Raw genomic sequence first — 27,362 nt, forward strand, 5'->3', positions numbered from 1 at the left:
AATATCATCATTTCAAAATTTACAGAAATCTGAAAGAAATCGAAAATAATACTTTATGATTATACTTTATAGTAATTTATATTTTTACAAAATGTAGAACATACCCGACGAATAAAATTGTTACCAAAGTAAAAAAGCCCCATACCAGAAAACTGAACTTTTCTCTGTTTTATTTGTAATATAAATTGTAGAGCCTGAATTCGAATAAAAAAGCGAATAAATACAAAATTTAAACACACTAAGCACATAAATTAATTGAAAAATATTTATATAACAGTATCATAATTTACTTGCTCGCGTAAGTCTTTGTCGAAACTGTCGTTAGATAATTTGTAAAGAATTATGATTGCTTCATTCTCCTGAAATTATGTTCATATAAAATTCAAACTCACCATTTATATCAAAAGTTTTATACGAAAAACATAAGATCAAATAATTTGGAAAAATATATTCAACATTAGCCTTATTCGCTGCCTATATTCTTTATTGTTGAAAAGCTCAAAATATTGTTAAAGTTTTTATTAATTTTATATTATTATATATTTACTATTGAACTTTGTTACCTTCTCATAGACAATCTGACAAACATAATTTATTATGAGAAATTTTATGTTACATAGGATAGTCCAGAAATAATTTATCAAGCTATCTAAGACTTGTATAATTGTAACTCTATTTCTTAGTAGCGATGTATAAAATATGCAACAATTTCCTATGACAAATAGAAAAATAGACATCATTTGTAGCGTCATCTGTACACTGAATATTTTGTTCAGGTCGTGTGATATGAGACATAGCTGCAGATGAACATGCCTGTAATCAAATTATAATTTCTATAATCAAATTAAATTATTAATACGTACACATAAAAGGCAAGAATATTTTAATCGATAAAAATATTATATCAATAAAAACATGTTCAATTCAAGCTTAAAAAAAAAATGTTTAATTTACTTGTTTTGTAATTAAATTTTTAAAGTATATTGTAAATATATTATAATCTTCAAGTAAACATATATGAACACGTTTTTTAAAAACATAATTAATATATAGTAATCTTAATTATTAATTAAATATAAGTAGTAATTTTAAAAATTACATTATAATCCACATAAACTTCCTGCGTTCCTTGATTTTATTAAATTTTATTGTTCGTTGATATTTTTCTCCTAAAATTAAATTTTCTCGTCTTGTATACTTTATATCGCCTTTTAGCAGATTTTCAAGTTGCTCATTAATTCGCTGAAATTTGAAGCCTATATACCTGAATTTAGTAAAAAATTACAGTTATAAGAAAATTTTACATTTGACGGTAAATTTACATCATTCAAGACATTATTAATATTGTTTTCTTCTCATTATTTTAATTTCAATTATTGTTCATAAGTATAATTTTATTATTTTACTACAAAAATTCATAACACTTGTCAAAATAACAATATTGATAAAATTTTATTCCAAATCTCATTAAAAAATCTCAAAATATTTAAGAAAAAAAGACAAAAATTCTATGTTTTATTCATTTTAAAAAAATATTCTTATTAGATATTTGTCTATTTTGCTGTAGCTTTACAAAATGTACATTTACCGACCTCAAAATAATTCCCCACATTATACTACCAAGCACATTGATATGAAGTATATAATTTCCCAGAAATGGAGCAAATATGCGAACAATGCTGAAATAGTTGTAATTCAACCAAAGACAGTCCAATATATCCAAGAGACAAACCAGTGCAATCCATATAATTATTACTCGAACTGTCAATTTATGCAACCATTGATAATCCTTTGGTGTTCCGAACACTTCTAATGTATTATTCAAAATGGAAAGTTTATGTAAACACATTTTTAATTCCTTAAAGATAACATTGCTCAATTAAAGACGTGCCGAATATAACATTAATATCAGTCTTAAATATAGAATTCGCTAATTTAAGATATAAAAATATTCGATATCGACAGATTATGATCAAAAAGTCTCATAAAAATTCATTGTTTATCTATGATTATGGCAAAATAATTAATAAAAAAAGACAAAAAAATTAAGATACTGCACAAATTCGAAATATATACTTCAGAAATTTTACCTTGCATCGTAATAAGTTGACCAACATCGACACAATCATGATGAATATTTCTAATTTATCCCACAAGTTAAAATATATCAGCGCCATACGATTAGTACAAATTAAGTAGTAGAAAAGAAGCGAGAAAAGACTCCATTTGATTAACAAGTACAGGTAAGTAAAATATGACTTGGATCGTTCAAAAAAATTTTCTAAATAGCTCAAACCGCAGATCGAGCAAGTTATGAATAATGGTGCTAGCGCTGTCTGAATAGTTCTTGTCATGATCTTTGACTGTAAATTTGTATTAATTTTAGCTACGAGAAACACTACGAACACTCTTCAATACCTTTCGTACCTTTCGTAAAAACCTCAAAAACACTTCTACTTTCTTTTCGTTGATCCACCGAGAAACTTTGCGGGAATTATACTATAACTAACTAACTCAAAAGTATCACACAACCGTTTATTGAACAAGAGAATATACACAAATAGATAATCTAGATCAGATACCTATTACCTTACGGAATAATTAACTATACATGCTTATGCAATTTTACAAGACATAAATGTGTATAAACAATTATTTTTGCGATATTACATTTTTTATTGGGCTTAAATGTGTTTAACATGTTAAATGAATATCTAGAGAAGTGTAGAAGTATAAAATTAACTTAAAAAATATTTCAAAACCACATTGTTTCTTGTCTTGCAAAAAGTACTTACTTATTATTCAATTATTATAATTATATTCTATAAATGTTGGATATAATTTTTTTCAGAAAAATCGTGATCGGCAAAAAATAAAATATTATAATATAATGGTTATTGCACATTTCTCTCTATTTTAATAGCACTGTGTCAATTTGAATTATATTTAACGTTGGAATGGAAGTCCTCGTGCGCGTAATCATTAAATTTAATATGTTATGTTTGAACAAAACAACAGAACACACAAAACTAAATTCCGCACAACAGACAGCTGTGCGATGTATTACAAAAGAAAAAAAACAAAACTGCAGATTAACAGTAACAAAAAAAAATCATGCACGATTCGCAATTCGTAACGAATCTATCTATCTCTCTTGTACTCGCGTGTCTCTCACTCTCTCTTTATTCACGTGTGCTCGCTCCCGTATCGACGACGTGAATGAGAGCTCCGCGCTTTTTACTTTAGTTCGCTTTATTCATCGATCTAAACACAGGTATATAATTACGTGTCGGTATACCGCAAAGTGCTGCCGCATATACAATACATAACATACACTTGTTAAATTAACTTAATTACTCTTTTACTTCTAACAAATTGGCAAAACTACAAAGAATTATTTTGTATAGTGTCGCAGTGACACACTCACAATAAATATAATGCTACTTTTCTACTATTTAAGCACTTAAAATAAGTCACTGACATACATATTCATTTGTGCCGTAATTATCACGAAAGTTAACACCGACGTGCAAAACTGAAAAAAATATATTAATTTTTATTAATTATTTACAAAAGCATTATTTAATTCAAATACATTATAAGAAAATTATTAAAATATAAACTAATTAATATTGAAATAAAAACTAAAAATTCCTACATAGCGCAAAATTAAAAAATAAATAATAAAAATTTTAATAACATATAATAATAAATTTCATACAACTTATAAAGTAAAAATAAAACAAATAAATGTAAAAAAACACCTTTTGAATAAACACATGGCCGAGACAGAAAAAACCCATCCCGTTGAATTTTAACGGATGTTGCACTGCTTGTAAAGCAAATTGACAAATCTGTAAATATATATAATTATTAGTTAAACCTCAATAATACATTTTATATATTATTTGTTATTAAAAAAATTTAATACCTCTTCTGAAATGTCAGCATATCGAATAATGTTTGTTAATTGATGAACTACCATGTTAATTTTGTTAGCCTAAAATTTTAAACTTGTTATTTCTAAATATTAGGTTGTTCAAAAAGTTCGCAAAAATTTTCAATAAATAGCAGAAAAACACATTAGCGTATATAAAAGCTCTCGAAATCGAATAATTGTTGAGTCTACAAATAATCTAAAATAATGGTACATACGCTTCTAAATAAAAATCGATCTAACTGTTTACAAACTATTCTTAATTTTTTCATAAAAACTGCTATAAACTTATTAAATATCTCTAAATATATTTTTATTATTAAAAATGGTTACATTTACCTTGATACAAACATTTTCACACATCAAATTGATGGCGCAAAATCTTACAAAATATATAAGAATCCATATTATAAGTAGAAATATTGTGTATGTTGATATTTTAATTTGATATTTCCATATTAGACATAAATAATAGCACATGGCTGTTACATGTAACAAGAATGACACCATTTTGATAGTCGTTTGTACTCCAAATATCAAATTTAATTCACGAGCAATACGACATAATTCGAAATAAAGATGCCTACCAAGAAAAAAATGTTATTAAAAGATACAGAAATAGAAATCTTTTTAATCTATAACTTTTAAAGTTTATTTATGATAATTTTCACCAATATTAAAATATTAAATTATATAATTAACAGAGCATATACTCGATGTATTTAAACATATATTTGTGCCAATTTACAGTGATGTCCATAACGTTTCTTTATAATTCCATAAATATTGATGATGAAATATTACAACAGGTTTTTTCCACGTACATCTCAACTGATAATCTTTTTTCACTAAGAGACATCGCATATGTTCATTCACTTTGTCAAATCTGATGCCGATATGCCTGCGTTGTAATAAAAGTTCCAGAAATTGTAGATTGATAGAACAACTAATTATTATCTTGACAATAAGTTTAAATAATAAAAATAATAACATTATTTAAATAACATTTTGTCAACCATCAAAAATATTTTTTATAGTTTTTGTTAAAGCACAAAATGCAATTTTAGTCATGACTACACTTTGCCAATGAATAAAAAAATTATAAAACGCAAATTAGATCTGGAAATGGATTTATATATAAAAAAGTATATGTTAATTTCACACTTTTGCATTTTATTAACTTGATAACTTATAAATACTAATTATCAACTAAAAATTATATATTATAAATACTAGACGAACCATAAGAAGATAATGAAAAATAGTTCACTGAATGTAATAACATGAACAGTATGATTTAATAAGTAAGATAAAAATAATCCCCAAGATAAAGTTTCTTTCTTCTGAATCCAGTAGTTTATATCGAAAAAGTTTGTAATAAAACAGTATATAATCCATCCAATTACCACACGTTTCGATAATATATGCATCTTCTGATATATTTTTGGAGTTCCTAATTTTTCTAAAGTATCGTCTACAATAGTAAGCTTTGTCATGCATATCTTTAATCTCTAGAAAAATATTGATTGATAATACAAAGAGCATTTACGAATAGTTTATATATAATTATACTTCTAAAATATAAAATATATAAAAAATAAAACATTTACTGTTATATTAATTAAACTGTTAAATTATATTAAAAATTGCTGTAAAAAATTTCAATAATTTGCATGCGCGCGCGCATACACACACGCGCCCGCAACACGCATGCACGCATTACATCACGTCATATTTTTTAAACATATCATATATCTAATAATAAAAACTGTATTATACCTGTACTGTACCTTTTGATAAAAATGATTCATAATCACGGTGATAATTATGGTAACAATCTCAGTTATTAAAACAATTGTATCAATAGTGGAATGATATAATTTTCTCAATGTAAACGTGATTATTGTATAATACAGGAGATAACAAAAAATAATCCAGATAGTTAAGGAATACAGAATACTCAAGTATATAATTCTCCGACTTTCTGACTTCCGCTGTTTTGTAGGATAGACACCCAAACCTATTATAAAGTACATAACAAAAAATGGACGCAATATCTCGTGAATAGTAGACGCCATGACCATTACCATTGCAAACGAATACTGAATGTCTGCTGAAACTCATTTTCTTGGAGCATCGTAATTGTATCGATTTCTATACGTTCTGTTTGTAATGTTAAAATTGTTCATAATTGCACTTACGTATATTAAATAATTAATGCACTTTCTAATACGAAAGTGAAAATTTATTATTTAATTGTAAATGTGCAACAAATAATTGAATTGATACCATTAATCCATTTTGTGCATGTTTTCGATGTCAACATATTATTAACTTCTTAAAAAACACTAGAAATTATTTTAATTTTTTAATCAATTCTTAAATTAAATTATTTAATGAAAAATAACATTTGACCATAATAGTTTTAAGATTTAAATAAAACTAAAAATTATCAATGTATTGCTAACATTATTAAAAATAAAGCGGTTTTTAATTTATTAAAATTTTGTTTCTTTAATAATACAGCTTGCACGCGTCACCTATTTTATTATAATACATATATTTTTAATTTCTTGGCACGCAAGCATGAAAAAGGCTTCTCATATCTGAAAATAAATTTCATTTTACAAAGTTATTATTTATACATGCTTGTGCAATTTCTCAAGACTTAAAAGCAAATAACGTAAAGCACGTTAAATAAATATGTAAAAAAGTAAAGAGATATAAAATTACTCTAATAACATAACAAATATTTCAAAATTATTGCATTCTCTTTCATCCTGAAAGAAACTTATTATTTAATTATTATAATTATATTATATAAATTTTGAGTATAATTGTTTTCAGAAGTATCAAATTAAAAAATAAATAATTTTAATATAATCCTTGGTAGAAAGTGCCATGCTAGATCCTGATGTCTAGCTAGCTCCCATCTTGACTGTCATGTTGTATTCCCATTTAATATAATAAATTTAGTTTTGACGTGGTTCGAATCAGCGTCAAGCTATTTCTAGCGAGGCGCTAGAAATATACTATGTTAATAATGTCTGACTAGAAGTAGCCTGATGCTAGTTTACTCCAGACTACTTCTAGTTTAATAAAATAAGAACTGCGTGAGAACTAGCTATCGCTACATCACGGCTAGATAGTACAACATCAGAACTAGCGTGCGCCACACCACGGCTAGATAGCACTACACTAGAGCTAGCTAACGCCTGACTAGTCGATTAAATCGGGTATTAGACTGGAAAAATGTAATGAATTTGTGTCTGGCGATAGTCTGCATGCCATACTAGCTCCTTATCAGGCAGTGGGGCAAGTAAGTTAGCGCCAGCCTAGCACCATGGTGATTTTTCTACCAGGGAATACAGCTATTGTAATTTCTCCTTATTTTATTAAAACTATGTCAATTTGAATTATATTTAATCGGTATAATTACAAAGAATGATTTTGTAGGGTGTCAGTGGCGCACCCATGGGGGGGGGGGGGTTTGGGGGTTAAACCCCCTTCCCCGAAATTTAATTAATATACCTTATTTTTTTATTAACTTAATAGCAAAAAGTAAAAAATCTGTAGTTAAATAAAATACGTTTTAACATTTGTATTTTTTGTCTGTTATTAACTATAGTCACAATTTTAATAATTCAAAATTCACGCCAATATCCTTGCACACAAAAAATTATGATAGTTTCTCCAGCTGTTATTTCTTCAGCATATTGCTGTTCGAACGTATACATATAACAGTTACTTTAAAATATTCATATTGTGAAAGGATTAAATGAGTTACTTAAAAAACATCTAGTAGCCATATATATACATATATAGACAAATTTTTTGATTATTTAAGCAATTCAGTTAATCTGATTATTTAAGAAAAACCAAGAAAACTCGATATCAATTTATAATTATGTTAATATAAAAATAAATTATATTTTTTATTAAACGATGTAACATCTTTATATTTTTTAGTGTACAATATAAAATTATCCTGACTTTTGGTCATACTGTTTTATTTTGTGTGTGAATTTTAAACCCCCCCCCCCCGCCTCCCCACCAGAAAAATATCCTTAGTGAGCCACTGTAGAGTGTTACACTGATATACTTACAATAAGGGATGCTGCTCACAATAAGTGAGATGCTACTTCCCTATTACTTTTAAAAGCAAATAATCATATATTTAAGATTTGACATACATTTTCATCTGTGCCGTTATTATCACAAACGTTAAAACCGTCCTGCAAAACTGAAAAAAGAATGTATTAATTTTTATTAATTATATGTATATTAAAAAACAATTTTATTCGAATACATTATAAGATAATTATTAAAACATATTTCAAAAAACTAAAAATTCCTACATAACACAAAATTAAAAAATTAATAATAATAATTTTAATAACATATAATCTCAAATTTCATATAACTTATAAAGTAAAAATATGTTTTATTAATAAATGTAAAGAAACACCTTTTGAACAAACACATTGCCGAGACAGAAGAGACCCATCATGTTGAATCTTAATGGATGTTGCATTGTTTGTAAAGCAAATTGACAAATCTGTAAATAAATATTAGTTAATCCTAAATAGTACATTTTATATATAATTTGCTACTAGAAAAATTTAATACCTCTTTTGAAATGTCAGCATATCGAAGAATGTTTGTTAATTGATGAACTACTATGCTAATTTTGTTAGCCTAAAATTTTAAACTTGTTATTTCTAAATATTAGGTTGTTCACAAAGTTCGTAAAAATTTTCAATAAATAGCAGAAAAACACATTAGCGTATATAAAAGTTATTAAAATCGAATAATTGTTGTGTCTAAAAATAATCGAAAATAATGGTGCATATGCTTTTGAATAAAAATGGATCTAATTGTACAAAAATTGTTCTTAATTTTCTCATATAAAAACTGCTGCAAACTCACTAAATAACTCAATATATATTTTTATCGTCAAAATTGCATAAATTTACCTTAATACAGATACTTTCACAAACCAAATTGATAGTGCAAAATCTTATAATATATAAAACTAGCCATACTGTAAGTTGAGATATTTTGTATGTTGATATCTCGATTTGAAATTTCCGTATTAAGTACAAATAATAGCAAATGGCTGTTATAAATAATAAATTCGAAACCATTTTGATAGTCGTTTGCACTCCAAACATTGAATTTAATTCACGAGCAATACGACATAATTCGAAATGAAGATGCCTGCCAAGAAAAAGATTTTATTAAAATTTCATTAAAAATTTTTAATTAATTTATATAAAATAAAATCTATAATCTATAATTTTAAAGTTTATTTATGATTATTTTTTCCAATTTTAAAATATTAAATTATATGATTAGCAGAGCATGTACTCGATGTATTTAAACATGTACTTGTGCCCATTTACATTAATGTCCATAATGTTTCTTTGTAATTCCATATATATTGATGATGAAATATTACAACAGGTTTCTCCCACGTACATCTCAACTGATGATCTTTTTTCACTAAGAGACATTGCATATGTTCATTGACTTTGTCAAATCTGATGCCGATATGCCTGCGTTGTAATAAATGTTCCAGAAATTTTAAATTGATAGAACAACTAATTATTATCTTGACAGTAAGTTTAAATAAATACAAATCTAATTTTTTGTTAAAAAATGTTATAAATAATAAAAATAATAACATCATTTAAATAATATGTTATCAACCATCAAAAATATTTTGCAAAGTTTTTGTTAAAGCACAAAAAGCAATTTTAGTTACGACACATTTTGCCAATTAATGAAAAAATTACAAAACGCAAAATACATATAAAAATGGATTTATCCAGAAAAAGTATATGTTAATTTCACACTTTTGCATTTTGTTTACTTGTAAATAACTTATAAATACTAATTATTAATTTAAAATTATATATTACAAATATACGAACCATAAGAAGATAATAAAAAATAGTTCATCGAATGTAATAACATGAATAAAATGATTTAATATGTAAGGCAAAACTAATGCCCAAGATGAAGTTTTCTTCTTCTGCATCCAGTAGTTTTTATCAAAAAGGTTTATAGTAAAACAGTATATAATCCATCCGATTACCACACGTTTCAATAATATATGCATCTTCTGATACATTTTTGGAGTGCCTAATTTTTCTAAAGTATCGTCTACAATCGTCAGCCTTATCATGCACATTTCTAATCTCTAGAAAAATATTAATCGATAATACAAATAGCATTTACAAATAGTTTATGTAATTATACTTCTACTATATAAAATATATAAGAAATAAAATATTTAATGTTATATTAAACTGTCATATTATATTAAAGATTGCTATGTAAAATTTCAATAATTTGCACACGCGCCCGCAACACGCATGCACGCATTAAATCACGTCATATTTTTTAAATATATTGTATATCTAATAATAAAAACTGTATTATACCTGTACTGTACCTTTTGATAAAAATGATTCATAATCACGGTGATAATTATGGTAACAATCTCAGTTATTAAAACAGTTGTAGTAATAGTGGAACGATATAATTCTCTCAATGTAAACGTGATTATTGTATAATACAGGAGATAACAAAAAATAATCCAGATAGTTAAGGAATACAGAATACTCAAGTATATAATTCTCCGACTTTCTGACTTCCGCTGTTTTGTAGGATAGACACCTATGCCTATAATAAAGCACATAACAAAAAGTGGACGCAATATCTCTTGAATAGTAGACGCCATGACCATTGCAAACGAATACTGAATGTCTGCTGAAACTCATTTGCTTGGAGCATCGTAATTGTATCGATTTTCAGACTTTCTGTTTGTAATGTTAGAATTGTTCATAATTGCACTTACGTGTATTAAATAAATGATGCACTTTCTACAAAAGTAAAAATTTATTATTTAATTGTGAATGTGCAACAAATCATTGAATTGATACTAATAATCCATTTTGCGCATGTTTTTGATGTAAACATGTTATTAACTTCTTCAAAAACTATATTAGAAATTATATTAATTTTTTAATCAATTTTTAAATTAAATTATTCAATTAAAAATAACATTTTACCATAATAGTTTTAAGATTTAAATAAAAATTAAAATTATTAATGTATTGCTAACATTATTAGAAATAAAGCGGTTTTTGATTTATTAAAATTTTATTTCTTTAATAATACAGCTTGCACGCGTCACCTACTTTATTATAATACATATATTTTTAATTTCTTGGCACGCAAGCATAAAAAAAGCTTCTTATACCTGAAAATGACTTTCATCTTACAAAGTTATTATCTATACATGCTTGTGCAATTTTTCAAGACTTAAAAACAAATAACATAAAGCACGTTAAATAAATATGTAGAAAAATAAAGAAATATAAAATTACTCTATTAACATAACAAATATTTCAAAACTATTGTATTCTTTTTTGTCCCGAAAAAAAGGACTTATTATTTAATTATTATAATTATATTATATAAATTTTAAATATAATTGTTTTCAGAAATATTAAATTAAAAAACAAAATATTATAATATAATAAAGCTATTACAATTTTTCTCTATTTTATTACGACTATGTCAATTTAAATTATATTTAATTGGCATAATTACAAAAAATGATTTTGTAGGGTTTTGCACTGATATATTTACAATAAGTGAGTTGCTACTCACAATAAGTGAGATGTTACTTTTCTACCACTTTTTAGAAGCAAACAATCAGACACTTAAGATCTGACATACATTTTCATCTGTGCCGTAATTATCACAAACGTTAACACCGTCGTGCAAAACTGAAAAAAGAATGTATTAATGCTTATTAATTATATGTATATAAAAAAACATTATTTTATTCGAATACATTATAAGATAATTACTAAAATATATATTTAAAAACTAAAAATTCCTACATAATACAAAATTAAAAAATTGATAATAATAATTTTAATAACATATAATCTCAAATTTCATACAACTTATAAAGTGAAAATGAAACAAATAAGAGTAAAAAAGCACCTTTTGAATAAACACATTGCCGAAACAGAAAAGACCGATCCCGTTGAATCTTAACGGATGTCGCACTATTTGTAAAGTAAATTGACAAATCTGTAAAAAAATATTAGTCAACCCTACACAATACATTTTATACATTATTGGCTACTAGAAAAATTTAATACCTCTTCTGAAATGTCATCATATCGAAGAATGTTTGTTAATTGATGAATTACCATGCTAATTTTGTTAGCCTAAAATTTTAAACTTGTCATTTCAAAATATTACGTTGTTCAAAAAATTCGTAAAAATTTTCAATAAATAGCAAAAAGACATTGGTGTATATAAAAGCTATTAAAATCAAATAATTGTTGTATCTAAAAATAATCGAAAATAATGATGCATATGCTTCTAAATAAAAATGGATCTAATTGTATAAAAACTGTTTTTAATTTTCTCATAAAAACTGCTGCTAACTTACTAAATAACTTAATATATATTTTTATCATTAAAAATGCACAAATTTACCTTAATATATATATATATACAAACATTTTCACACATTAAATTAATGGCACAAAATCTTATAAAATATATAAGAATCCATACTATAAGTTGAGAAATATTGTATATTGACATTTTAATTTGATATTTCCATATTAGGCATAAATAATAGCATAGTGCTGTTATATATAACAAATACGACACCGTTTCGATAGTCGTTTGCATTCCAAATATCAAATTTAATTCACGAGCAATGCGACATAATTCGAAATGAAGATGCCTGCCAAGAAAAATATTTTAATTAAAAATATAGATATTGAAATCAATAAGCTATAATTTTTATAACTTATTAATGATTATTTTGACCAATATTCAAATATTAAAAATACAATAGTATGATTCAAATATTAAGTTATATGATTAGCATAGACTCAATGTATCTAAACATATACTTGTGCTGATTTACATTGATGTCCATAACGTTTGTTTGTAATTCCACATATGTTGATGCAGAAATGTTACAGCAGGTTTCTTCCACGTACATCTCAACTGATGATCTTGTTTCACTAACAAATTTCGCATATGTTCATTTACTTTGTCAAATCTGATGCCGATATGCCTGCGTTGTAATAGATGTTTCAGAAATTGCAGAATGACAGGACTAATTATTATTTTGATAATAAGATTTTAACAAATATAAATTTAATTTTTCGTTAAAAAATTTTATAAATAATAAAAACTAAAAACAGTATTTAAATAATATTTTATGAACCATCAAAAACATTTTTTCTAGTTTTTGTTAAAGCAAAAATTGCAGTTTTAGCCATGATCACATTTTGTCAATTAATGAAAAAGTTACAAAACGCACATTAAATCTAAAAATGGGCTGATACAAAAAAGCATATGTTAATTTAAATTTTATTTTTAATTTTACTTTTGTACTTTTCCTGCTTAATTTGTTAATAAATAAACAATTAACTTAAAATTATATATATTATAAATACCATACGAACCATAAGAAGAAAATAAACAATAATTCAATGAATGTATTGCTGTGAGCACAATGATTTAATATATAAGGTAAAACTAATCCCCAAGATGAAGTTTCTTTCTTCTGAATCCACCATTTTATATCATAAATGTTTATAGTAAAGCAGTATATAATCCATCCGACTAATATCCGTTTCGACAATACATGCATCTTCTGATACATTTTGGAAGTACCTAATTTTTCTAAAGTATCGTCCACAACAGCAAGCTTCATCATGCACATCTCCAATTTCTAGGAAAAAATCGATCGATATTACAAAGAGCATTTAATATGTAATTATACTTCTGGATATAAAATAATATGTTTAATATTATATTGAATTGTCATATTGAACTGTCATATTATATTTAAAATTGCTATGTAAAACGACAATAATTTACACACACAACACACACACACACACACACACAAACACAACATCACGTCATATTTTTAAACGTATTGTATATCTAACAATAAAAACTGAATTATACCTTTTGGTAGAAAAAAGTCATAATTATGGATGTAATTGTGGTAACAATGTTAATTATGAACACAGCTATAGTAAAAATGGACCGGCATAATTTTCCGAATTTAAAAATATTTATCGTATAACAAAGGAGATAGCCATAAGCAAACCAGATAATCAAAGAATACAGAATACTTAAATATATAGTCCTTCGAATTTCTGGCTTTGGTTGTTTCATGGGATAGACACCTATACCTATTATGAAGCACATAACAAGAAGTGGTCGTAAAACCTCTTGAATAGTAGACGCCATGACCATTACTATTACGAACGGATAATGAACGTCTGCTGAAACGCATCTGTTTGGAGCACCGTAATTATATCGATTTGCAGATGTTTTTTTTCGTTTTATGATGTTAACAGTTATTCATTGCAGCACTTACTTATATTAAAATAATTGATGCACTTTGTGGTGTACCAAAGAGATAATTTATTATTCAATTCTGCTACATTAATGCTACAAATCATTAAATTGATATTATTAATCCATTTTGTGCATGTTTTGAATGTAAACATATCTTTAATTTCTTCAAAAAAAGTATTAATTATTTTTATTTTTTAAATCGGTCAATCAAAAATAACATTTGAATGTAATAGTTTTTAAATTTAAATAAAAATAAAAATTATAAATATATGCTAATGTTTTTTAAAAATAATGCTTTCTACAATATATTAAAATTTTGCTTTCTTTAATAATACCACTGGCACGCGTCAACCATCGTATTATAAGCGTTCGCGTTGCATGCCCCAACATTCTCCTACTCGCTTCAATATGCTCCTATAGTATTACGTTACGTATAATGAACACCTACTTCAATTTATAGTATTACGTTACGTATATTATAGATTGGAACGAGTAGAAGCATATTAAGGTATGCGACGCAAACAAACCTATAATATGTATAATTTTAATTTCTTGACATAAAAGCACAAAATGATTTGCCATCCCTGATTAAGATGAAATGACATTCATCTTACAAAATTATTAGCTGTACATGTTTATGTAATTTTTCAAGACTTAAAAACGTATAACGCATTAAATAAATATGTAGAAAAGTGTAGAGAAATAAAATTACCCTGTTAACATGAAAAATATTTCAAAACTATTACATTCTTTTTTGTCTGAAAAAACGTACCTATTATTTAATTATTACTATTATATTTTATAAATTCTGGATGTAATAGTCTTCAAAAATATCAAATTATCGGCAAAAAATAAAATATTATAATATAATGGAGTCATCGCAATTTCCATCTACTTTATTAATACTACATCAATTTGAATTATACATAATATGCGTAACTACAAAGAATTATTTTGTATAATGTTGCAATGACACAGTAACAATAAGTACGATATTACTTTTCTACTACTTAAGCACTTATTCTAAGTTACTGACATACATATTCATTTGTGCCGTAATTATCACGAACGTTAATACCGCCATACAAAACTGGAAAAAATTTATTAATTTTTATTAATTATATATAAAAACGCATTATTTCATTCGAATTCATTATAAGATAATTATTAAAATATAATGTAAAAAAACTAAAAATTCCGGCAAAGCACAAAATAAAAAAATAAATAACAAGAATTTTAATAACATATAATCTAAAATTTCATACAATTTATATAGCAAAAATTAAACAAATAAATGTAAAGAAACACCTTTTGTATAAACACATTGCCGAGAAAGAAGAAGCCTATCCCGTTGAATTTTAACGGATGTTGCGCTGCTTGTAAAGCAAATTGACAAATCTGTAAATAAATAACTATTAGTTAACTCTAAATAATACATTTAATACATTATTTGCTATTTAAAAAATTTAATACCTCTTCTGAAATGTCAGCATATCGAATAATGTTTGTTAATTGATGAACTACCATGCTAATTTTGTTAGCCTAAAATTTTAAACTTGTTATTTCTAAATATTAGGTTGTTCAAAAAGTTCGTAAAAATTTTCAATAAATAGCAGAAAAACACATTAGCGTATATAAAAGCTCTCAAAATTGAATAATTGTTGAGTCTAAAAATAATCTAAAATAATGGTACATACGCTTCTAAATAAAAATCGATCTAACTGTTTAAAAACTATTCTTAATTTTTTCATAAAAACTGCTATAAACTTACTAAATATCTCTAAATATATTTTTATTATCAAAAATGGATACATTTACCTTGATACAAACATTTTCACACATCAAATTGATGGCACAAAATCTTACAAAATATATAAGAATCCATACTATAAGTTGAGACATATTATATATTGACACTTTAATTTGATGTATCCATATTAGGCATAAGTAATAGCATAGTGCTGTTATAATTAACAAATACGACACCGTTTCGATAGTCGTTTGCATTCCAAATATCAAATTTAATTCACGAGCAATGCGACATAATTCTAAATGAAGATGCCTGCCAAGAAAAATATTTTATTAAAAAATATAGATATTGAAATCAATAAGCTATAATTTTTATAACTTATTAATGATTATTTTGACCAATATTCAAATATTAAATTATATAATTAGCATAGCATATATTTGATATATCTAAAAATATACATGTGTCGATTTACATTGATGCCCATAACGTTTGCTTGTAATTCCACACATATTGATGAAGAAATGTTACAACAGGTTTTTTCCAAGCACATCTAAACTGATGATCTTTTTTCACTAGCAGACATCGCACATGTTCATTCACTTTGTCAAATCTAATGCCGATATGCCTGCGTTGTAAAAGATGTTTCAGAAATTGCAGAATGACAGAACGACAAATTGTTAACTTAACAATAAAATTTTAACAAACATAAATTTAATTTTTGTTAAAAAATTTTATAAACAATCAAAAATAAAAATATTATTTAAATAACATTTTATAAATCGTCAAAAATGTTTTTTATAGTTTTTGTTAACGCAAAAATTGGAATTTTAACCATAACTACACTTTGCCAATTAATAAAAAAGTTACACAACGCACATTAAATCTGAAAATGGATTTATACAAAAAAGAATATGTTACTTTCACTTTTGTACTTTATTTGCTTAATTTGTTAATAAATTAATTATTAATTTAAAATTATATATATTATAAGAACTATACGAACCATAAGATAAAAATAAACAGTAATTCAACGAATGTATTGCTATGAGGACAATGATTTAATATAAAAGGTAAAACTAATCCCCAAGATGAAATTTCTTTCTTCTGAATCCACCATTTCATATCATAAATGTTTGTAGCAAAGCAGTATATAATCCATCCGACTAATACCCGTTTCGACAATATATGCATCTTCTGATACATTTTCGAAGTTCCTAATTTTTCTAAAGTATCGTCCACAACAGTAAGCTTCATCATGCACATCTCCAATCTCTAGACAAATATCAATCGATATTACAAAGAGCATTTACGATGTAATTATACTTTTGGATATAAAATAATATATTTAATATTATATTGAACTGTTATATTATATTTAAGATTGCTATGTACAACTGCAATATTTTATAAACACAAACCCACACACACACACACACACAACATAACGTCCTATTTATAAACATATTGTATATCTAACAATAAAAACTGAATTATACCTTTTGGTAGAAAAAAGTCATAATCATAGATGTAATTGTGATAACAATGTTAATTATGAACACAGCTATAGTAAAAGTGGACCGGTATAATTTTTTCAATGTAAAAATATTTAGCGTATTATAAAGGAAATAGCCATAAGCAAACCAAATAGTCAAAGAATACAGAATACTCAAATATATAGTCCTTCGAATTTCTGGCTTTGGTTGTTTCATGGGATAGACACCTATACCTATTATAAAGCACATAACAAAAAATGGTCGCAAAACCTCTTGAATAGTAGACGCCATGACCATTACTATTGAGGAACGGATAATGAATGTCTGCTGAAACTCATTTGCTTGGAGCACCGTAATTGTATCGATTTGCAGATGTTATTTTCGTTTTTAATGCTAACAGTTATTCATTACAGCACTTACTTATATTAAAATAATTGAAGTACTTTGTGATGTACCAAAGAGATAATTTATTATTTAATTCTGAATGCTAAGTCGTTGAATTGATGTTATTAACCCATTTTGTGCATGTTTTTAATGTAAACATCTTCAAAAACAGTATTGATTATTTTAATTTTTTATATCATTCAATCAAAAATTACATTTGATTGTAAGATAACATTTAAATGTAGTTTTTAAATTTAAATAAAAATAAAAATTATAAATATATGCTAATATTCATTAAAAATGATGCTTCCTGTAATTTATTAAAGTTTTGCTTTCTTTAATAATACCGCTGGAACGCGTCACCCATCGTATTATAAACTTTGTTTCCGTTGTATGCCACAACATTCTCCTACTCGCTTCAAAATGCCTCAATCTATAGTATTACGTTGCGTATACTATAGATTGGAGCGAGTAGGAACATGCTGAAGCGACGCGAGCAAATCTAAAATATATATATTTTTAATTTCTTGGCATGCAAGCACAAAATAGTTTGCCATCCCTGATTAAGATAAAGTCACATTCATTTTACAAAATTATTAGTTATACATGCTTAAGTAATTTTTCATGGTTTGAAGATGAATAAACGCGTTAAATAAATATGTAGAAAAGTGTAGAGAAATAAATTTACCCTGCTAACATAAAAAATGTTTCGAAACCATTGCAGTCTTTTTTGTCTTAAAAAAAAACGTACTTATTATTTAATTATTATAATTTTATTATATAAATTCTCATATAATTCTCTTCAGAAATATCAAATTATCGGCAACAAATAAAATATAATATAATGCAGTCATCACAATTTCCCTCTATTTTATTAACACTATATCAATTTGAATTATATACTCGTATAATTGGCATAACTACAAAGACTTATTTTGTATAATGTTGCAGTGACACATTCACAATAGGTAAGATGCTAATTTTCTACCACTTAGGCATTCATTCTAAGTTATTGACATACATTTTCATTTGTGCCGTAATTATCACGAACGTCAACACCATCGTACAAAACTGGAAAAAAACTTATTAATTTTTAATAATTATATATAAAAACGCATTATTTCATTCGAATACATTATAAGATATTACTAAAATATATTATAAAAAAACTAAAAATTCCGACTAACACAAAATTCAAAATAAATAACAAGAAATTTAATAACATATAATCTAAAATTTCATACAATTTATAAAGTAAAAATATAACAAATAAATGTAAAGAAACACCTTTTGAATAAACACATTGCCGAGACAGAAAAGACCCATCACGTTGAATCTTAATGGATGTTGCATTGTTTGTAAAGCAAATTGAGCAATCTGTAAAAAAATATTAGTCAACCCTACACAATACATTTTATACATTATTGGCTACTAGAAAAATTTAATACCTCTTCTAAAATGTCATCATATCGAAGAATGTTTGTTAATTGATGAATTACGATGCTAATTTTGTTAGCCTAAAATTTTGAACTTGTTATTTCTAAATATCAGGTTGTTAAAAAATTTCGTAAAATGACAATAAATAGTAGAAGAACATGTTGGTGTGTATAAAAATTATTCAAATGGAATAATTATTGTGTCTAAAAATAATCAAAAATAATGGTACACACGCTTCTGAATAAAAATGGATCTAATTGTATAAAAATATTCTTAATGTTCTTAATTTTCTTTTAAAAACTGTTACAAACTTACTAAGTAACTCAATATATACTTTTATCATTAAAATTGCATAAATTTACCTTAATACAGACACTTTCACAAACCAAATTAATAGCGCAAAATCTTATACTATATATAACAAGCCATACTAAAAGTTGAGATATTTTGTATGTTGATACTTTCATTTGAAACTTCCATATTAGGTACAAATAATAGCAAATGGCTGTTATATATAACAAATACGACACCATTTTGATAGTCGTTTGCACTCCAAATATCAAATTTAATTCACGAGCAATGCGACATAATTCGAAATGAAGATGACTGCCAAGAAAAAAATTTTATTAAAAGATATAGAAATTGAAATCTATAATCTATAATTATTAAAGTTTATTTATGATTATTTTGACCAATATTCAAATATTAAGTTATATAATTAGCATAGACTCGATGTATCTAAACATATACTTGTGCTGATTTACATTGATGTCCATAACGTTTGTTTGTAATTCCACATATGTTGATGCAGAAATATTAGAGCAGGTTTCTTCCATGTACATCTCAACTGATGATCTTGTTTCACTAACAAACTTCGCATATGTTCATTCACTTTGTCAAATCTGATGCCGATATGCCTGCGTTGTAATAGATGTTTTAGAAATTGTAGATTCATAGAACAACTAATTATCATCTTGACAATAGATTTTAATCAATTCAAATCTAATTTTTTGTTGAATAATGTTATAAATAATTGAAAATAAGAACATCATTTAAATAATATTTTATCAACCGTCAAAAATATTTTTCATAGTTTTTGTTAAAGCACAAATTTGCAATTTTAGTCATGGCTACACTTTACCAATTAATAAAAAATTATAAAACGCAAATTAAATCTAAAAATGGATTTATATACAAAAAAGTATATGTTAATTTTACACTTTTGCATTTTATTTACTTAATAACTTATAAATAGTAATTATCAACTTAAAATTATATATTATAAATACTATACAAACCATAAGAACATAATGAAAAATAGTTCAATGAATGTAATGATATGAACAAAATGATTTAATATGTAAGATAAAGATAATCCCCAAGATGAAGTTTCTTTCTTCTGAATCCAGTATTTTGAATCGATAAGGTTTATAGTAAAACAGTATATAATCCATCCGATTACCACCCGTTTTGATAATATATGCATCTTCTGATATATTTTTGGAGTGCCTAATTTTTCTAAAGTATCGTCTACAACAGTAAGTCTTGTCATGCACATCTCTAATTTCTAAAAAAATATTAATTAATAATACAAATAGTATTTACAAGTAGTTTATGTAAATATACTTCTACTATATAAAATATATAAGAAATAAAATATTTCATGCTACGTTGATCTGTCATATTATATTAAACATTGCTATGTAAAATTTCAATAATTTGCACGCGCGCGCAAACGCACGCGCTCCCGCACGCACGCATGCATTACATCACGTCAAATGTTTTAAATATATTTTATGTCTAATAATAAAAGTTCTGAATTATACCTTTTGATAAAAATGATTCATAATCACGGTTGCAATTATGGTAACAATGTGAGTCATTAAAACCATTGTAGTAATAATGGAATGATGCAATGTTCTCAATGTAAACGTGATTATTGTATAATACAAGAGATAACCAAAAATAATCCAGATAGTTAAAAAATACAGAATACTCAAGTATATAATCCTCCGAATTTCTGGCTTTGGTTGTTTTATGGGATAGGCTATTATAAAGCACATAACAAAAAATGGACGCAAAGCCTCTTGAATAGTAGACGGCATGACGATTACTATTACAAACGGATACTGAATATCTGTCAAAACACATTTGCTGGAAGCATCGCAATTGTATCGATTTCCAAATGTTTTTTTTGTTATATAATGTTAACAGTTATTCATTACAGCACTTAGTCATATTAAATAATTTATGCCCTCTTTTGTGATGTGCAAAAGAAATCATTTATTGTCAAATTTTGAATACTAGAAATCATTTAATTGAAGCTGTTAATCTATTTTGTGTATGTTTTCGATAATCGTAAACATGTTTTTAATTTCTTCTAATGTATCAAAGGCGTATTAATGCTGCTTGTAAAAGCAGCACTAATTATTAAAATTTTTTAAGTCATGCAATTAAAAATAACATTTCAGCGTAATAGTTGTAAAAGTTAAATAAAAGTTAAAATCATAAATGCATTGATAATATGATAAACAATGCAGTCCTTAATTTATCAAAATCTTGTTTTCTTTAATAATATTGCTGCCATGTGTTACCTATTATAATATAATATATATTTTTTAATTTATTGTAAACATAAAAAGATGTGCCATCTCTGATCTAGATCAAATGCCTTTTATCATAGAAAATCTCTCTTTATATGTATATGGCAATTCAGCAATTACCGGACACGCTGTATATATATATATTGTATATGTTTATGCAATTTTTCAAAGGCATATAAACGCATTAAATAAATATTTAAAGAAGTGTAAAGATATAAAATTACTCTACTAACATAAAAAATGTTACGAAAATATTACATTCTTATTTGTCTAAAAAAAAGTACTTATTATTTAATTATTATAACTATGCTATATAAATTTTGGATAAATTTGTCTTCAAAAATATCAAATTATAGACAAAAAATTTGAATATTATAATATAATGGAGTCACTGCAATGTCCCTCTATTTTATTAGCACTATATCAAATTGAATTATATTTAATCGGCATAACTACAAAGAATTATTTTGTATAGTGTTGCACACACTCATAATAAGTGAAATGCTACTTTTCTACTCTATAGGCACTTAGAATAAGTCATTGACATACGTTTTCATTTGTACCATTATTATCACGAACGTTAACACCGTCGTGCAAAACTGGAAAAAAAATTTATTAATTTTTATCAATTATATATAAAGACGCATTATTTCATTTGAATACATTATAAGATAATTATTAAAATATAATAATATAAATAATAATAATAATAATAATATTTGAAAAACTAAAAATTCTGACATAGTACAAAATTAAAAAATATATAACAAGAATTTTAATAACATGTAATCTAAAATTTCATACAACTTATTAACTAAAAATAAAACAAATAAATATAAAAAAACCTTTTCAATAAACACATTGCCGAGACAGAAGAGACCCATCCCGTTCAATTTTAATGGATGTTGCACTGCATGTAAAGCAAATTGACAAATCTGTAAATAAATAATATTAGTTAACCCTAAATAATACATTTTATATATTTTTATATACTTGCTATTAAAAAAATGTAGTACTTCTTTTGAAATGTCAGCATATCGAAGAATGTTTGTTAATTGATAAATCACTATACCAATCTTGTTAGCCTAAAATTTTGAATTTTTTATTTCTAAATATTAGGTTATTCAAAAATTTCGTAACAATTTTCAATAAAGAACACGCAGAAAAACACGTTGATGTTTATAAGAGCTATTAAAATCGAATAATTGTTGTCTCCAAAAATAATTGAAAATAATGGTGCATACACTTCTGAATAAAAATAAATCTACCTGTACAAAAGGTGTTTTTAATTTTCTCATATAAAAACTGCTGCAAATTTACTAAATAACTCAATACATATTTTTATTCAATAATTCATAAATTTACCTTAATACAGACACTTTCACAAACCAAATTGATAGCACAAAATCTTATGATATTTATAACAAGCCATACTGATGGTTGAAATACATCGTATATTGATACTTCAATTTGATACATCCACATTAGGCACAAATAATAACATATGGCTGTTATATTTATTAAATGTGACACTGTGTCGATAGTCGCTTGCACTTTAAATATCGAATTTAATTCACGAGCAATACGACATAATTCGAAATGAAGATGCCTGCCAAGAAAATAATTGTATTAAAAGATATAGAATTTAAAATCTATAATCTTTATCTATAATTTTTAAAGTTTATTTATGATTATTTTGATCAATATTCAAATATTAAGTTATATGATTAGCATAGACTCGATGTATTTAAACATATATTTGTGCTGATTTACATTGATGTCCATAACGTTTGTTTGTAATTCCACATATATTGATGTAGAAATGTTACAGCAGGTTTCTTCCACGTACATTTCAACTGATGATCTTGTTTCACTAACAAACTATGCATATGTTCATTTACTTTGTCAAATCTGATGCCGATATGCCTGCGTTGTAATAGATGTCTTAGAAATTGTAGATTTATAAAACAACTAATTATTATCTTGGCAATAGATTTTAATCAATACAAATCTAATTTTTTTGTTGAAAAATGTTATAAATAATCGAAAATAAAAACATTATTTGACTAACTTTTGTGAACCGCAAAAAATATTTTTCATAGTTCTTGTTAAATTACAAAATGCAATTTTAGTTATGACTACACTTTGCCAATTAATGAAAAAATTACAAATTGCAAATTAAATCTGGAAATGGATTTATACAAAAAAGTATATGTCAATTTCACACTTTTATATTTTATTTGCTTAGCTTGTTAATAACTTATAAATACTAATTATCAACTTAAAATTATAAATTATAAATACTATACGAACCATAAGAAGATAATAAATAATAATTCAACGAGTGTAATGGTATGAACATAATGATTTAATATACAAGGTAAAACTAATCCCCAAGATGAAGTTTCTTTCTTCTGAATCCAACATTTCATGTCGAAAAAGTTTGTAACAAAACTGTATATAATCCATCCGATTATCACACGTTTGGATAATAAATGCATCTTCTGATATGTTTTTGGAGTGCCTAATTTTTCTAAAGTATCGTCTATAACAGTAAGCTTCGTCATGCACATCTCTAATTTCTAGAAAAATATTAATCAATAGTACAATGAGCATTTACAAATAGTTTATGTAATTATACTTCTAAGATATAAAATATATAAAAAATAAATTATTTAATGTTATATTGAACTGTCATATTATATTGAAGGTTGCTATGTAAAATTTCAATAATTTACACGCGCGCGGATACACTCACGCCCACGCCGCACGCATGCATCACACCATGCATATACATACACGCAGTACATCATGTCATGTATTTTAAATATATTGTATATCTAATAACAAAAATTGTATTATACCTGTACTATACCTTTTGATAAAAATGATTCATAATTACGGTTGTAATAGTGATAACAACGTTAATCATTAAAGCAACTATAATAATAATAGACTGAAATAATTTTCTCAATGTAAACGTGATTATTGTATAATAAAAAAGGTAACCAAGAATAATCCAAATAGTTAAAGAATACAGAATACTCAAGCATATAATCCTTCGAATTTCTGGCTTTGGTTGTTTTATGGGATAGGCTCCTATTATAAAGCACATAACAAAAATTGGACGCAAAACCTCTTGAATAGTAGACGCCATGACGATTACTATTACAAACTGAATGTCGAAGCTCATTTGCTGGAAGCATCGCAATTCTATTGATTTCCAGATGCTTTTTTTGTTTTATAATGTTAACAATTATTCATTACAACACTTAGTCATATTAAAATAATTGATGCACTTTTATGATTGGCAAAAGAGATAATTTGTTCTTAAATTTTGAATGCTAGAAATCATTGAATTGAAGATGTGAATCTATTTTATGTATGTTTTTAATGTAAATATATTTTTAATTTTTTCTAATGTATTAAAGGCGTATTAATGCTGCTTATAAAAACAGCATTAATTATTTTAATTTTTTAAATCAGAGATGGGAATTAGTTGCAACTTTTGGCTCGATTTTCTGATTGGCGCTTACTGTCCCCTCCTTGCCGCTCGCATGCTAGCAACGAATCTATATCGCGCTAACAACGCCCGTAACTAAGGTGCGCGATACTCAGCTTCAGAAATGTCCATATCACAAATGCAATAAGATAATAAATATGAGGCAATAGATTTCCACATCACCTGTGAGGTACTATTATTAACGCGTTTTTCAACAACAGTACCTCACAGGTGATGTGAAAATCTATATTTATCCCGTATTTATTATCTTGTTGCATTTATAATATCAAAATTCCTGAGGCTTAGTATCGCGCACCTTAGTTAGGCGCGTTATTAGCGCGTTTGGCGACTCGTTGCTAGCATGCAAGCGGCAAGGATGGGGCAGGAGGCGTATATCAGGAAATCAAGCCGAAAGTTGCAACTCATTCCCACCTCTTATTTAAATCATTAAAAATAACATTTAAGCGTAATAGTTGTAAAATTCGATTAAAGTTGAAATTATAAATGCATTATTAATATTATAAAAAATGCTGTCCTCGATTTATCAAAATTTTGTTTTCTTTAATAATATTGCTGATATGTGTCACCTATTATGATATAATATATATTTTTTAAATTTATTGTAAGCATAAAAAGATTTGCCATCCCTGATCTAGATCAAATGTACTTTATCTTAAAAAATCATTATTTATATATATATACACACACTTATGCAAATTTTCAAAGCTTGAATGCATTATATTAATATTTCAAAAAGTGTAAAGATATAAAATTACTCTATTAACATAAAAAATGTTTCGAAACTATTGCATTCTTTCTTATTTTGAAAAAAGTGCTTATTATTTAATTATTATAACTATGCTATATAAATTTTGGATACCATTGTTTTCAAAAATATCAATTATCGGCAAAAAAAATATTACAATATAATGGATTCATTGCAATGTCCCTCTATTTTATTAGCAACATGTCAATTTAAATTATCTTTAATCGGAATAACTACAAAGAATTATTTTGTATAGTGTTGCAGTGACACACTCACAATAAGTAAGATGATATTTTTCTACTACTTAGGCACTTAGAATAAGTCATTGACATATATTTTCATTTGTACCGTAATTATCACGAACGTTAACAGCGTCGTACAAAACTGGAAAAAAAATTTATTAATTTTTATTAATTATATATAAAAACGCATTATTTAATTCAAATACATTATAAGATCATTATTAAATACAATAATATAAATGATAATAATAATATAAAAAAAAAACTAAAAATTCTGACATAGCACAAAATTAAAAAATATACAACAAAAATTTTAAATAACATGTATTCTAAAATTTCATGCAACTTATAAAGTAAAAATAAAACAAATAAATGTAAAAAAAAAAACCTTTTGAATAAACACATTGCCGAGACAGAAAAGACCCATCCCGTTGAATTTTAATGGATGTTGCACTATTTGTAAAGCAAATTGACAAATCTGTAAATAAACAACCATTATTTAACCTTAAATAATACATTTTATATATTATTAACTATTAACAAAACTGTATACCTCTTTTGAAATGTCAGCATATCGAAGAATGTTTGTTAATTGATCAATTACTACCCTAATTTTATTAGCCTAAAATTTTAAATTTGTTATTTCTAAATATTAAGTTGTTCAAAAATTTCGTAAAAATTTTCAATAACTAGCAGAAAAACATTAACGTGTATAAAAGCTATTAAAATCGAATAATTGTTGTATCTAAAAATAATCGAAAATAATGATACATATGCTTCTGAATAAAAATGGATTTAATTGTATAAAAACTGTTTT

General features: G+C 25.6%; 3 protein-coding genes and 1 long non-coding RNA gene across 4 annotated transcripts; all 4 read right to left on the reverse strand.

Annotated features, from left to right (window-relative positions):
• Positions 1–650: 650 nt before the first annotated feature.
• Positions 651–14,683, reverse strand: LOC136997272 (uncharacterized). The gene is made up of 12 exons (XM_067347828.1): positions 11,963–14,683; positions 10,336–11,739; positions 9,874–10,140; positions 9,343–9,495; positions 8,983–9,157; positions 5,180–5,448; positions 4,686–4,838; positions 4,277–4,520; positions 3,932–4,000; positions 3,765–3,854; positions 1,100–3,535; positions 651–813 (listed from the first exon to the last, which is right to left on the reverse strand). The coding sequence occupies exons 2-11, from the start codon at positions 10,689–10,691 to the stop codon at positions 3,464–3,466; spliced, it is 1,848 nt and encodes a 615-aa protein (XP_067203929.1). The 5' UTR covers positions 10,692–11,739; positions 11,963–14,683; the 3' UTR covers positions 651–813; positions 1,100–3,463.
• LOC136997030 (uncharacterized) lies at positions 6,425–8,640 on the reverse strand. The gene is made up of 3 exons (XR_010887842.1): positions 8,567–8,640; positions 8,406–8,495; positions 6,425–8,180 (listed from the first exon to the last, which is right to left on the reverse strand). It is a non-coding gene; the product is annotated as an uncharacterized lncRNA (long non-coding RNA).
• Positions 14,684–14,706: 23 nt separating the features above from the next.
• On the reverse strand, positions 14,707–18,001 carry LOC136997024 (putative gustatory receptor 28b). Its single transcript, XM_067347151.1, has 7 exons — positions 17,615–18,001; positions 17,122–17,390; positions 16,591–16,743; positions 16,184–16,427; positions 15,839–15,907; positions 15,674–15,763; positions 14,707–15,455 (listed from the first exon to the last, which is right to left on the reverse strand). The coding sequence occupies exons 1-7, from the start codon at positions 17,906–17,908 to the stop codon at positions 15,384–15,386; spliced, it is 1,191 nt and encodes a 396-aa protein (XP_067203252.1). The 5' UTR covers positions 17,909–18,001; the 3' UTR covers positions 14,707–15,383.
• An 81-nt stretch (positions 18,002–18,082) lies between these two features.
• On the reverse strand, positions 18,083–21,254 carry LOC136997025 (uncharacterized). Its single transcript, XM_067347152.1, has 6 exons — positions 20,731–21,254; positions 20,197–20,349; positions 19,795–20,038; positions 19,444–19,512; positions 19,283–19,372; positions 18,083–19,066 (listed from the first exon to the last, which is right to left on the reverse strand). Exons 1-6 carry the CDS (start codon positions 20,988–20,990, stop codon positions 18,995–18,997), a joined length of 888 nt encoding a protein of 295 aa, XP_067203253.1. The 5' UTR covers positions 20,991–21,254; the 3' UTR covers positions 18,083–18,994.
• Positions 21,255–27,362: the final 6,108 nt, after the last annotated feature.

This window comes from Linepithema humile, chromosome 1, assembly GCF_040581485.1.
Source record: "Linepithema humile isolate Giens D197 chromosome 1, Lhum_UNIL_v1.0, whole genome shotgun sequence".
Taxonomy (NCBI): Eukaryota; Metazoa; Arthropoda; class Insecta; order Hymenoptera; family Formicidae; genus Linepithema; species Linepithema humile.

Bases quoted from the DNA above. Each gene is read 5' to 3' on its own strand.
- LOC136997272 (XM_067347828.1), bottom strand. From the start codon at position 10,691: ATGGTCATGGCGTCTACTATTCAAGAGATATTGCGTCCACTTTTTGTT. The intron at 5,449-8,982 runs GTATGGCTAGTT...ATATTTTTCTAG, and splicing joins ACAAAATATCTCAACTTACA to AGATTAAAGATATGCATGAC. The intron at 4,001-4,276 runs GTAAATGTAACC...TTAAAATTTTAG, and splicing joins GTGAAAATGTTTGTATCAAG to GCTAACAAAATTAACATGGT.
- LOC136997024 (XM_067347151.1), bottom strand. From the start codon at position 17,908: ATGGTCATGGCGTCTACTATTCAAGAGGTTTTGCGACCATTTTTTGTT. The intron at 17,391-17,614 runs GTATAATTCAGT...ATATTTGTCTAG, and splicing joins TGACTTTTTTCTACCAAAAG to AGATTGGAGATGTGCATGAT. The intron at 16,744-17,121 runs GTTCGTATAGTT...TTTACAACGCAG, and splicing joins CTGTTTATTTTTATCTTATG to GCATATCGGCATTAGATTTG.
- LOC136997025 (XM_067347152.1), bottom strand. From the start codon at position 20,990: ATGTGCATGACAAGACTTACTGTTGTAGACGATACTTTAGAAAAATTA. The intron at 20,039-20,196 runs GTAAATCAGCAC...TTTTCTTGGCAG, and splicing joins CAAACGTTATGGACATCAAT to TCATCTTCATTTCGAATTAT. The intron at 19,373-19,443 runs GTATTAAATTTT...ATTTTTTTACAG, and splicing joins ATGATGACATTTTAGAAGAG to ATTGCTCAATTTGCTTTACA.